Source organism: Geotrypetes seraphini, chromosome 15 (genome assembly GCF_902459505.1).
Source record: "Geotrypetes seraphini chromosome 15, aGeoSer1.1, whole genome shotgun sequence".
In the NCBI taxonomy this organism is placed as follows: Eukaryota; Metazoa; Chordata; class Amphibia; order Gymnophiona; family Dermophiidae; genus Geotrypetes; species Geotrypetes seraphini.
Genome location: NC_047098.1, coordinates 34,657,062 through 34,669,583, shown reverse-complemented (window position 1 = coordinate 34,669,583; position 12,522 = coordinate 34,657,062). Strand labels below are relative to the sequence as shown.

At 44.1% G+C, this 12,522-nt stretch overlaps 1 protein-coding gene across 4 annotated transcripts in view; it reads right to left on the bottom strand.

Moving 5' to 3' along the window:
• Positions 1-12,522, bottom strand: part of ANKRD13B (ankyrin repeat domain 13B) — a 184,202-nt gene that overhangs the window by 47,089 nt on the left and 124,591 nt on the right. For all 4 annotated transcript variants that reach the window (XM_033922430.1, XM_033922431.1, XM_033922432.1 and 1 more), the window contains exon 2: positions 6,233-6,368. In XM_033922430.1, the coding sequence (XP_033778321.1) occupies positions 6,233-6,368 (136 nt within the window). The remainder of the gene's footprint in view (positions 1-6,232; positions 6,369-12,522) is intronic.

The following is a 12,522-nucleotide window of genomic DNA, read 5'->3' as shown; positions in this document are numbered from 1 at the left end:
CATGCCAAGTAGTTTTATGGTGGTTTGGATGGGATATTTGATTGCGTTTATCTCTAAGTTGGTTGTGGTTTGGATCTTGTCATTTTCGAGAAGGATGAATTTGGTTTTGTCTTGGTTGAGTTTAAGTTTGTGATTTTTCATCCAGGTTGTGACTGTTTCAAGTGTTTGGTGAAGTTTGTCTGTCATGGTAGGTTTGGAATGATCGTATGGGATGAGGATGGTGATGTCGTCAGCATAACTATAGGTGGTTATGCCCAGATTGTCCAGATGCGTTCCTAGAGAAGCAGTGTAGAGATTGAAGAGGGTAGGGGATAGTGGAGATCCTTGTGGTACGCCGCAGGGGTTTGACCAGGATTCTGACTTTTCTTTGTTTGATTTTACACTGTAGGTTCTGAGTTTTAGGAATCCTTCAAACCAGGAGTAAACTTTATCTGAAATACCTATTGCGTCTAAGATCTGTAGAAGGATGTTGTGATCCACTAAGTCGAATGCCGCAGTTAAGTCCAGTTGTATGAGAAGCATTTTTTTCCCTGTACTAAGGTGTTGTCTGACGGTATCCATAAGGGAGCCTAGTAGTGTCTCTGTACTGAAGTTTGTTCTGAAGCCTGATTGCATGGGGTGGAGTAGGTTGTGGTCATCTATGTAATTGGTGAGGAGTTTGGCTACTAGGCCTTCTATAATTTTGACATATAGCGGAATTGAGGCTATAGGTCTAAAGTTAGATGGGTGGTTTTGTGGTGCTTTTGGGTCTTTTTGGATTGGGGTGATGACGATTTCGCTGAGGTCAGCAGGGAATGTGCCTTCTGTGAGCGTGAATTGAATCCATTGTAGCATTATGGTGCGGAATTTTACACTAGCGGTGGTGAGGAGATATGAGGGGCAATGGTTGAGGTCACAGGAGGCATGACTGTATTTTTTGTAGAATTTGTTGAGTTCTGACCATTGTATGTTGGGGAATTGAGTCCAAATTTTGTCTGCTGCAGTTGCCTCTTTTCCTGAAGGGTGGATTGTGATTGTGTTTTGATGGGATGGGTTAAGGATGAGAGTGGCTCTGGTGTTGGTAATTTTGTTCTTGAAGTGTTCTGCTAAGAGGGTGGGTGATGGTGGGGGGGTGTTCGTGGTGGTTGTGTATGGTTTGGTGTCTGTTAATTCTTTCAGGATTTGGAATATTTTTTTGGAATCTTGGGTTTCCGTGCCTATGAGATTAGTATAGTAGTTTTTCCTCTTATCCCTTAGTAGATTTTTGTATTGTTTGTTGATTTTTTTCCAATCGTTTTTTGTTTGATCTTGGTTCTTTTTTCTCCATTTTCTTTCTAATCTTCTACACTGTCTTTTGAGTTGGAGTAATTCATTATCAAACCATTGGTCTGATTTCCTGCTGGTTCTGGTTTTGGTTTGTAGGGGGGCCAGATCATCGAGGATGTTGGTACCTGAGTCAATGGAAGATTAAGTGATGCCATAGGTCACTAGGAACAGCAGTGGAATTTGAACATAGCTTCCCTGGTTCTCAGCCTGCTGTTGTAACCATGAGGCTACGTCTCCTCCACTCCACACAGAAGGATGAGTTAGTGAGAATTCTGTAGTATTTTTGAATTTTGAGAAAGACAATATGTAGCTAATTCTGTAATAGTGTGCCTATACTGAGGCACCCATTCTATAAAGCAGTATTTCGCAAAATCTTGAGTGGAATAGAATGGGTACAAGTGGATCAATTTTTCACTCTGTCAAAAATTACAAAGACTAGGGGACACTTGATGAAGTTACAGAGAAATACTTTTAAAACCAATAGGAGGAAATTTTTTTTCACTCAGAGAGTAGTTAAGCTCTGGAACGTTGCCAGAGGATGTGATAAGAGCAGATAGCATAGCTGGTTTTAAGAAAGGTTTGGATAAGTTCCTGGAGGAAAAGTCCATAGTCTGTTATTGAGAAAGACAGGGAGGAAGTCACTGCTTGCCCTGGATCGGTAGCATGGAATATTGCTACTCTTTGTGTTTTGGCCAGGTATTAGGGACCTAGATTGGCCACCGTGAGAACGGGCTACTGGGCTTCATGGACCATTGGTCTGATCCAGTAAGGCTAGTCTTATGTTCTTATAAACCAGCAGCCGCAGCTCAAAGGCAACTGGAAGTGCGTGGATGTCAATGCGATGATGTCAAGCATTATGTCTCCTGAAATATGCTTTTGAGTGATCTAACTGCACTTTAAGATAAGTTCTCTTTATACAATTTTGGAATAATATAGCAGTTTAATACATAATATTGGCTTTTATGAAGACTATGGAGCTAATCCTGAAGGGATTTTTATAGAAAAATCTTTCCAAATATGATGGTTTTGAAAGTCACTGGGATTCAAGTTTTTAAAAAAAATATGGATTTTTCTGTGGGTATATAATTTTGCTTTCTGAATGACTAAAATAATGGCATATATCCACTTATGCGACCATATCTGTGTATAAATGCCAAAATTCCAAAGCACTATTCTGTAAATATGTGCAATCTGCACATGCGCGGAGGCCCTCCAGATGGGGCCCAGAGCCGCCAGTTGCCGAGGGGGGGGGGGCAGGTGCTGCAAAAGAAGACGCGCAGAGAGGAGGAGAGGCGTTGGTGACGGCTGACTGCCTACAGGATGTGCCTCTCACTGCCAGAGGCACGTCCTGTAGGCATTCAGCCGGCGCCTTTCCTCCTCCCTGGCATCTCGCGGCACACTTGGATGCCAGGGCACACAGTTTGCAATACACTGATATAAAGGAAAGTAGACGCCTATAGACATACCTATAATCTGAAAGCACTTACTCCTCCCACAGAACAGCTGTAAGTACTCATTCCTAAATGTTGGAGATTTGTGTGTAACTCATAGTATTGCAGAGGTTACATGCATAAATGGGAGTCCTGCCCAGACTCTGCCTTGGTGTTCGCCATCTATCATATACTGTACATGAAATGTAAGTTATGCACATATTTACAGAATAGTGCTTTGGAATTTTGGCATTTATATACAGATATGGTCGCATAAGTGGATATATGCCATTATTTTAGTCATTCAGAAAGCAAAATTATATACCCACAGAAAAATCCATATTTTTTTAAAAACTTGAATCCCAGTGACTTTCAAAAGCATCATACTTGGAAAGATTTTTCTATAAAAATCCCTTCAGGATTAGCTCCATAGTCTTCATAAAAGCCAATATTATGTATTAAACTGCTATATTATTCCAAAATTGTATAAAGAGAACTTATCTTAAAGTGCAGTTAGATCACTCAAAAGCATATTTCAGGAGACATAATGTTTTTGAGCGATCCTACTGCACTTTAGTTTGAAACAATTTTTATTGAAGACTAGGCAAGACAATGTGACAAGAAAGCATAATCAAGACAATACATTTGTAGTCATCTTCATTTTATGAATGAACCCAATATCTACCTGCCCCCCTCCCCCCGCACCTTACTGTCATAAACAGTTTTGTGTAGGACATTACCACAACACCACAACCAAACTATGCGTAACCCCCATAGCTGAAACATTTTCATTCCAAGAAAACACGTCATACACGTGTAAAAAAGAACCCATCCCCCAAACTTTCCCCTGACCCACTCCCGTAAAATCTGTCCTTTGGTCCTTTTTCTGTTCCCCCTCCAAAACAAACAGTCGCAACTCATTTAACAAAAGGCTGCAACCTCTCTGATATAGCATCCGCACATACTGCAAGGTAATGGCGGAATAGAAATCCCTAATGTAATGTAATGTAATATGATCATGAATCACCCCTTCTTCATAAAGCTCATTGGCTCCCTGTTGAGCACAGAATTATAAAATTATTTATTGACATTTAGGGCTCCTTTTACGAAGGTGCGTTAGGGCCCTAACATGTGGAATAGCGCGCTCTAAAACGCCGCGCGCGCAAGCCGCTACCGCCTCCTCTTGAGCAGGCAGTAGTTTTTGGGCTAGCGCGCACTAATCCGGTGCGTACGCTAAAAACGCTAGTGCACCTTTGTAAAAGGAGCCCTTAAAACCCGTTCAAGTAACCCACCCGAATTTATTAATAATCTAATCATACCTTACTGTCCCTCTATAGCCCTTCGCTCTACGTCTCAAAATCTCTGAACAATTCCTTCTTTAAAGCACATCAATACTATTAGATATAACAATTTTGCGGTAACCGCCCCTTCTCTTTGGAATTCCACCCCGTTCCATCTCCGTTCTGAAGAATCTCTTCCTCATTTTAAAAATAAGTTAAAAACATTTTTATTCCAAGACGCTTTTGACACCTAACTGTCCTTATTAGGGCTAAATTTTTAATTATTTTTTTAAATCCCCTTCCTTTTACATTAACCTTACCTTTTACCTTACCTTTACTTTGATTATTGTAGTTCCTCCCTTTTTCCAGTGACGGGTCAAAAGCACGCAAGGACAAAGGCGCGCCGACAACCGAGCGCGGACAACTGAGCGCAGGGCTTAATCGCGCCGAAGAAAACCCGTATTTTAAAGGGCTCTGACGGGGGGTGGGGGGAATCCCCCCACTCTACTTGATAGGGATCGCGCTGCCTCACGCCCCCACATTATACTGAAAACTTAACTTTTTCCCTAAAAAACAGGGAAAAAGTTAAGTTTCCAGTATAATGAGGGGGGTTACAACCCCCCAAGCCCCCCACAACACCAGCGTGATCTCTATTAAGTAAAGTGGGGGGGTTCCCCACCAACACCCCCCGTCGGAGCCCTTTAAAATACAGTTTTTCTTCTGCGCGATGAAGTCCTGCGCTCAGTTGTCCGCACTCGGTTGTCGGTGCACCTTTGTCCTCGCGCGCTTTAGACTATGAACCTTTTTTCCTCTTGTTCCCATTCGTTTATTTGTTGTGTATTATTTGTCTTGTGACCCTTCACGAGATCTACTTATGTAAGTCTGTATTTTTGGTTCCTCATTAGTACTTATCTGTACACCGCTTAGAAGTTTGATTGAGCGGTATAAAGATTTTTTTAATAAACTTGATGACTCTTTTTTGAGGAAACCCTTAGCATCCTTTGCTTTCCAGCAAACCAAGATGTGAAGTTCATTACGCCAGTGCCAAAAGCTGCTCCGATATTGCAGAATGCCCACCAAACACATTGTGTGACCCCTGGGCTCCGTGGCCATGCGTCTTATAAGCCCCTGGTAAATCCAACACCAGTTGATCCACTGTGCCTTGTATATGGGTCGCAAACACTCATCTCATAAACTGCACAATAGCTTTCCAATATAGTTGAACTAAAACATATGATCAGTGGCGTAGTAAGGGTGAGCGGTGCCTCTGCCCTACACACCGCCTTCCCTTTCCCCATACCTTTTTAACTTCTTCACGTCGGTGTCGGTTCGCCCTTTGACGTCACTTCCTAGGCGTGGGTCCTGGAAGTGACGTTAGAGAGAGCGCCAATGCCGATTTTTAAGTTGGTGAAAAAAAGTGGAAATAGGGAAGGGAAAAGGGGAAATGGGAGCCTGAATATGGGGGTAAGACATAAGAAGAATAGCCATACTGGATCAGACTAATCTATTCTTGCACCCGTTAATGTAACGGGCTTAAACACTAGTTTCATATAAAAGAGTCCAAAGTTGATCTAACTGCACTTTAGGATAAGTTCTATTTATAAAATTTTGGAATAATATTGCAATTTAATACATAATATTGATTTTATGAAGAGTATGGAGCCAATTCTGAAAGGGCTGTTATTGAAATATCTTTCCTGAAGTATAATGCTTCTGAATGTGACTGGGATTCAATTTAAACAAAACTTTAAGGATTTTTCTGTGGGTATATAATTTTGCTTTCTGAATTTTAGATATACTTGCTATTGTATACATTTGTGCTTCCATAACTTTTTGACAAGCATTATTTTAACCATTTACACATGTATTTGGTGGTGTAACAGTCAGTGCCCACTTTAGAGAATTACCCCTAAATGCTACAAAGAAAACGAGTATTCTTCCTATAATTACTCACTTCTATTTTGCATATGTTTGTCCTAAAAGAACTCTGTCTTAACACTCAGGCACTGTAATAACATGGCAAATTGGTGGAGTCAGAACAGAATGCACACGGCACTTATTGAACTGATGGCACTCAAGTTCACGGTAGAAGAAACCAGGAAGTAAAGTGCTGGTGGGAAATTGGCCCCTCGGATAAGAGCAGAAAAGAGGGAGGACTAGCTTTGAGATGACAAAATGAACCTAGAGCTCTCTATGAAGCACAGGAAGGCTGCTCACCAGTCCAGCCACTTCGGTTTTCCTTGCTAACATCGGCCCCATGCTTCAGGAGGACCCTGACACACTCCAGGTATCCCAACGTTGTAGCTAGGTGCAAAGGGGTGCGGCCCCGGGGATCCAGCTGCTCAATCTCTGCCTGCCAGAAAAGAGGAAGAAGAGAAAGCATTGTTACACTTCTTGATCCATGCAGCCCACATCCAATCACATCCAGAATTTGTCAGAAATACTGTAACGCCTTGCATTGCAAGTAACTTGGTATGCAAGAGAAGCAAAACATTTTATTAAATTTTAACTTGGTATACAAGCAAGTTATACACACATCACATCATCACAACTGAGCCGATGGTTCTTCTCTCTCTCTCTGTAGTGACTGTTCCAAACAAGCAAGATCTTGCAATATGAGTACATACAGTATTTTGTATTAAAGTTTTGGGGTTGTGGAGTTTCCATTATTTCTTTTGGGGAAATTCGCTTTGCTATACGAGTGTTTTGGATTACAAGCATGTTATCGGAACGAATTATGCCTCAATCACAGTGGCATTCATTCTCAATCGCAGATCCATAGTTATGGAATTCCATACTGGCTGATCTTTGAGGGAAAATAATTTCTTAACATTTAGGGAGTACCTCAGTATGTATTTATAGTTTTCTGTCTTTTTATCTGATGTATAAATTTGTCTGTATAGAGCACTGTCAGCTGCAGTTGAGTACACAAGTGTTCTGGGTCACCAAAGCAGGATCTTTCCATCTGGCGAGGCTTGAGGATTTCCACCGGCCTTAATTTTGGGTGGGCCTGAGCCCAAAGTAGATGGGCGCAGGCCCATCCAGGCTAGGGTTACCATATGGCTCCAAAAAAAGGAGGATTTTACTTCCATCGCTTTCAATGGAAGTAAAACCCGGATGTCTCCATCTGTCCTCCTTTCTCTGGAGCCATATGGTAACCCTAATCCCAGGCCAACCTTGTGGATATGCCACTGATTCTGGGGTTAGCTTGCTTGCTCCCACCCAGATCCCCATGACCTGTAATGTCACTAACCCATGCATCTTATCACCTCTTTGTTTGCATCTGCATGTGAAGGATGAGCTGTTTGCAATGATGCAGCATTCTTACATTGGGACAGGACTGAAGCATGTGGTAAGGCAGTGGCAGAAACAGTGTTTATTGCCCCTACCTCTAGGTGTCACAATCTCGGATTATCTCTGTGTGTCTCCTATATGAATGTTTTGCTATTCTGCTTTCATTTGGCATTCCTTTCTTTCTTTTTAATTTGCTAGTTTTGCAAACTGCCTGGATCTAATCACCAAATTAAGTGCAACGGCATAACCATAAGCCATAGCAGTTTGCTCCCTCACAGTTAGGGTTTTGAAAAGTTGTTGAGATCGGGGTCGAGTCTGGAGTGCATCTGCGCAGATGCACTCCAGACTTGGCCCGAAGAGACCAGGTTTGTGTGGGGCTGGGGTGTGGAACTGGGCGGTTCCAGGGCAGAACAGGGTGGAGCCACACGTCCTCTTTTTCCAGATGCAAAATCTGGTAACCCTAGTAAAGAAATATTTTCTTTTGTTTCTTCCCTCCTACCTCATACAATGGACTCTTATCTCTGAATTTCTTTTCCTATGGTTCATCTTCCCATACTTTATTAAATCTTGTTACATAATTGAACATTTTTAACATGTCCCCCATTCCTTCTTTCATCTAGCAGGTACAGCGAGAACCTTCAGCCTCTTTCTATAGGGTCTGTACTGTGGGCCTTGACTCCTTTTAGTAATCCTTGTTTACTCAATATCATTATGAAGGGTAGGGCTTCACATGAACTCACTGGTACCTCACTAGACCCCCAACATCAGGGCAGTATTACCTCCTTTTTCCTGCCAATAATCTTAAGCATGCAACCCAGCATACCATAGCCTTTGGCCAGAGAACCGGATTGAGGTCGTGCGCTAGATTTCAGCAAAGCCTTTGTCACGGTTCTGCATAGGAGACTCTTGAACAAACTTGACGAGCAGAATTTAGGATCCAAGGTGGTGAACTGGATTAGAAACTGGTTGACAGACTGAAGCCAGAAGGCGGTGGTTAATGGAATTCGCTCGGAGGAAGGAAAGGTGAGTAGTGGAGTGCCACAAGGATCGGTGTTGTGTCCGATTCTGTTCAATATATTTGTGAGCGACATTGCTGAAGGGTTAGAAGGTAAGATTTGCCTTTTTGTGGATGATACCAAGATTTGTAACAGAGTGGACACCTTGGAGAGAGTGGAAAACCTGAAAAAGTTGAAAGTTAGAAGTTTGCAAAAGTTAGAAGAATGGTCTAATGTTTGGCACCTAAATTCAATACAAAGATGAGCAGAGTGATGCACACGGGGAGTAGAAATCCGAAGGAAACAGATGTGCTAGGAGGTGAGAGACTGATATGCATGGACAGGAGAGGGACCTGGGGATGATAGTGTCTAAGGATCTGAAGGTGATGAAACTGTGACAAGGTGGTGACTAGCCAGTAGAATGCTAGGCTGTATAGAGAGAGGCATAAGCAGCAGAAGAAAAGAGATGTCGATGCCCCTGTACAGGTCGTTAAGTTAGGCCCCACAAGGAGTCCTGTATTCAGTTTTGGAGGCCATATCTGGCTAAGGATGTAAAAAGACTAAGGCTACTGGGCCGATTCCGGTTGGCCCAGGCACCTCAGGCCTCATCTGTGGGCGGGGTTTGAGGCACCTAGGCCAATCAGGCCCTAAGGCCTGCCATTTGATGGATGGTGGGCCTGCCAGATGGGCTTGGGACCCATCCATCTGGCCAACTGTTTTTCAGGTACGGAGGGGTGTTGAGGGTGGGGAGTGGTGTCGAGGGGACAGTGAGGGGTTGGTGGGGGGGGTCAGCGTGTGGGGGCCGATGGGGGTTGGGGAGAGCAATTGTGGGAGGGGGGTGCGCATATGGGCAGGAGGGCCTGGGATCCCTCCTGCCCGTATCTTAGTGGGGGTGGGGGAAAGGGGATTTTGCAGGGGCAGGAGGGCTTGGGCTCCCTCCTGCCCGGATTGAGTCAGGCAGGTGGGTAGTCGCTGGGACAGGAGGGCTTGGGCTCCCTCCTGCCCGGATCGAGTCAGGCAGGTGGATAGTCGCTGGGGCAGGAGGGCTTGGGCTCCCTCCTGCCTGGATCAAGTCGGGGGGAGGGGTAGATCGCGGCAGGAGAGATGGCTCATCTCTCCTGCCACGATAGCGATCCCAAATACCGCATCTGGCGGCACTTGGTAGTATCGCTATCGCGGCAGGGGAGATGAGCCATCTTTCCTGCCGCAATCATTGCTGAGGGGGGGGGGGATTCTGTAAGTGATGTTGTTTTTGACAGGCACTGGTTACAGAATCCAGCTTTTAGGCAAAGGACTGGCTCCTCCTTCGCCTAAAAGGCCTGGCTTTGGGCGTTTGGGACTTAGGCTTTTTTTGGGTTTATTATATGGCTTAAGTGTAGACGTAGTGGTGGTCTGGGTGCTTAAACAGCTGAACGTAGAGGCAGGCCATTATTTTTTTTAAAAAACCTCCTTTTGGACTTTTTTTGATAATGGACATTTTCCCTGATTCTACTTTCAATGTTTAGGGTCTTAGGCTAAAAGGGGACTTAGATGTTTTTTTTTAATTATGTCCCTCCACACATTTTATATACATAATATACAATTATATTTTATAAATGTAATAAAACAAAATATATCCATTATTCACTTCATTCCTTCAGTCACTGCTTCTTAACCACTTAAAAAGCTTCTCTAAAAAGAGATGTTTTAAATCATTTTTTTTAAACTGTGAACGTTATTCTTCGTTCTCAGTTGTCCAACCAGATTAGTCAAACCTTCCCACCCTAGGAATCTTTCTTGGTCGACAGTTTACAGTTCTTGTTCATTTAATTGAGCCCTTCTCACACCTCTTTTGCAGCCAGGAATGGAGTAAGGGGGAGGCGGTCCGCCCCGGGTGCCGGCACCCCTCCTCCTCTCCGCCCCCCCTTCCCTTATACCGCCATATGCAACAACTTCAATGTGCTCCTCACGACCCCATTGTCTCTCCCGCTGATGTCTCTTCTAGGGTGCCACGCCTAGGAAGTGGCGTCAGAGGGAAAGCTGACAGGGTCACGAGGAGCACACTGAAGTTCTTGTTGTGCACAGTGGTAAACTAGGGGTATGGGGGAAAGGAAGGGGAGGGTGTATGCGCAACAGGGGGGGCTGTGGAGAAAAGAGTGGAGGAGGGGCGCTATCACCCTCGCTCAGGGCCGGATTTAGATGAAAAGAGGCCCTAGGCTATTCCACTTATGAGGCCCTTTCACCTCCCATTTTTAAGTTTGTAAATTACATGAGAGATAATAAAATACATCATTACTGTGATATATATCAATATGTTAAATGAAATATGTTGTTATTGGTACTAACCTTTATAAAAAATGTGACACGGATAATAAATAAAAAAAAGTCGAGAACATTTATTTGGACATTTATTCTCAGCACCATATATAGTACTTGTAACAATAACTAATCAAACATAACACATAACATTGCCCCTACCTATGTCCATAGTGCCCCCAGTGCGTCCTTCCTCACCTCACCCCCCCCCCTCTGATGCCCGCCTGCCTCCCATCCCCCTTCCATTGAACACCCCCATGCCATCCTGCCTGCCTGCCTTCCATTAAACCCCCCCACCCCCCTCCAATGCCAGCCTGCCCCCATCCCCCTTCCACTGAAACCTCCCACCCCACCCCAACCCCCGATGCCAGTCTGGGCCGCCCTGTCCTGACGGATCCACGTTTTGCCTCTCTCCCCACGGGGCTGGGCTTTGTCCAACTGTTCCGAACTGACGTCTTTCCCTCCCCAATCCTCCTCCCAGGGCAAGAAAAAGAAAGGGAGAAGCCGAGTCGGCGCCCCATTGCGGCCAGAGCTGGTTCCAATCCCGAAACGTAGAATTTCTCCTTATTTTCAGTTCAGTGTTTTAGTGTTCACTGTTTTTAGAATAGTGTAATTTTAATTTTGCTAACAATTTGAATGTAGGCCCCTCTTGATCTTGAGGCCCTAGGCTGAAGCCTAGTTAGCCTATAGGAAAATCTGGCCCTGCCCTCACTACACCACTGCTTGCAGGCACAACCAACTGGCCAGGTTTTTAGGATAACTACTGATAAATATGCACGAGATAAATTTGTATACACTGGATACCTGTTGTATCTATATATTCATCATGGCAAACCTGACTGGCCAGCTATGTCTCCAGGAGAGAGCTGAGTAAAACTGGTCTGGCTAATGAATTTTGCCTCCTAAGTGATTATTTCACATTTTGTAACACTGAAGCTCAGTTTCCAAACCTTGATCATTTTTCCAGGTTTTTCAGGTCCTCTTGTTATCCCCCCACCCACCCCAGCCCCAAGAAAAACATGGCAATTTTGCCATGGATTTGCGCATCATCTCTGGGCATGCGTAAATTTCACCGAAATTCCTTAGCAATGTCACTGCTAAAGAAATTGAAAAGAACCGGTCTGACCGCAGAGTCCTGGGCACCCCCCCCTGATCACGTTACTTTTGCCAGGGTACACTCTCCATTAACCACTGCTCCATGCATCCTGCCACTCAATCAGTCCTGCAGTCTCTGGTGTCACTGCTGACCAACCAGGGTTAAAGACATGACAGCTGAGTACTGGACTGAGCTATTTAACAAAGCAACATTATGCCCCTTGCTTACTGTAAAGTACAGCAATGAAGGCTTTGTCTGAGGATGTCACTAATTGACCTTTGAAGGCCACAGCCTCTGAATAATAACTGAACAGGCTTTTTTCCCCACTACTATCAAACCAAGTTTAAACCGTATGAACTCCTAGCTCAGTCACACATACAAGAAAACAAATATCTCTGTTCTGCATAATAGACCCCCAGTATTAAGACTGATATGCCATAGAAAGTATTAAAACTACCTTAGCTAACGCTTGCATAAGAGCTGGCGCCACTAACTAGCTTACCAGAGGCCTGGTGAGCCTGGCAGCCCCATGCAAGCACGTAATGAATTCAGTCAGACAGGAGAGATAATGGATGCAGTGTCTGTCACAGGATGCTCTGAAAGCATTACCAGGCTCAGTCCTTGCAGAAAAGCATCTTAATTTACCCCCCATTAGACCATGCCAGAGGGGAAAACCAAGCCTGCTTGACTCCAAGTTCAAATATAGCTCTAGTTAAGATGCAAAATGATAGGACTCACCTCCTCATTGATGAAATCTGTGATTCCTAGCAGACTATCCTTTTACTGGATTTTAAAATGTTGGGATCAACAGCGGTAGGGTTCCTCCC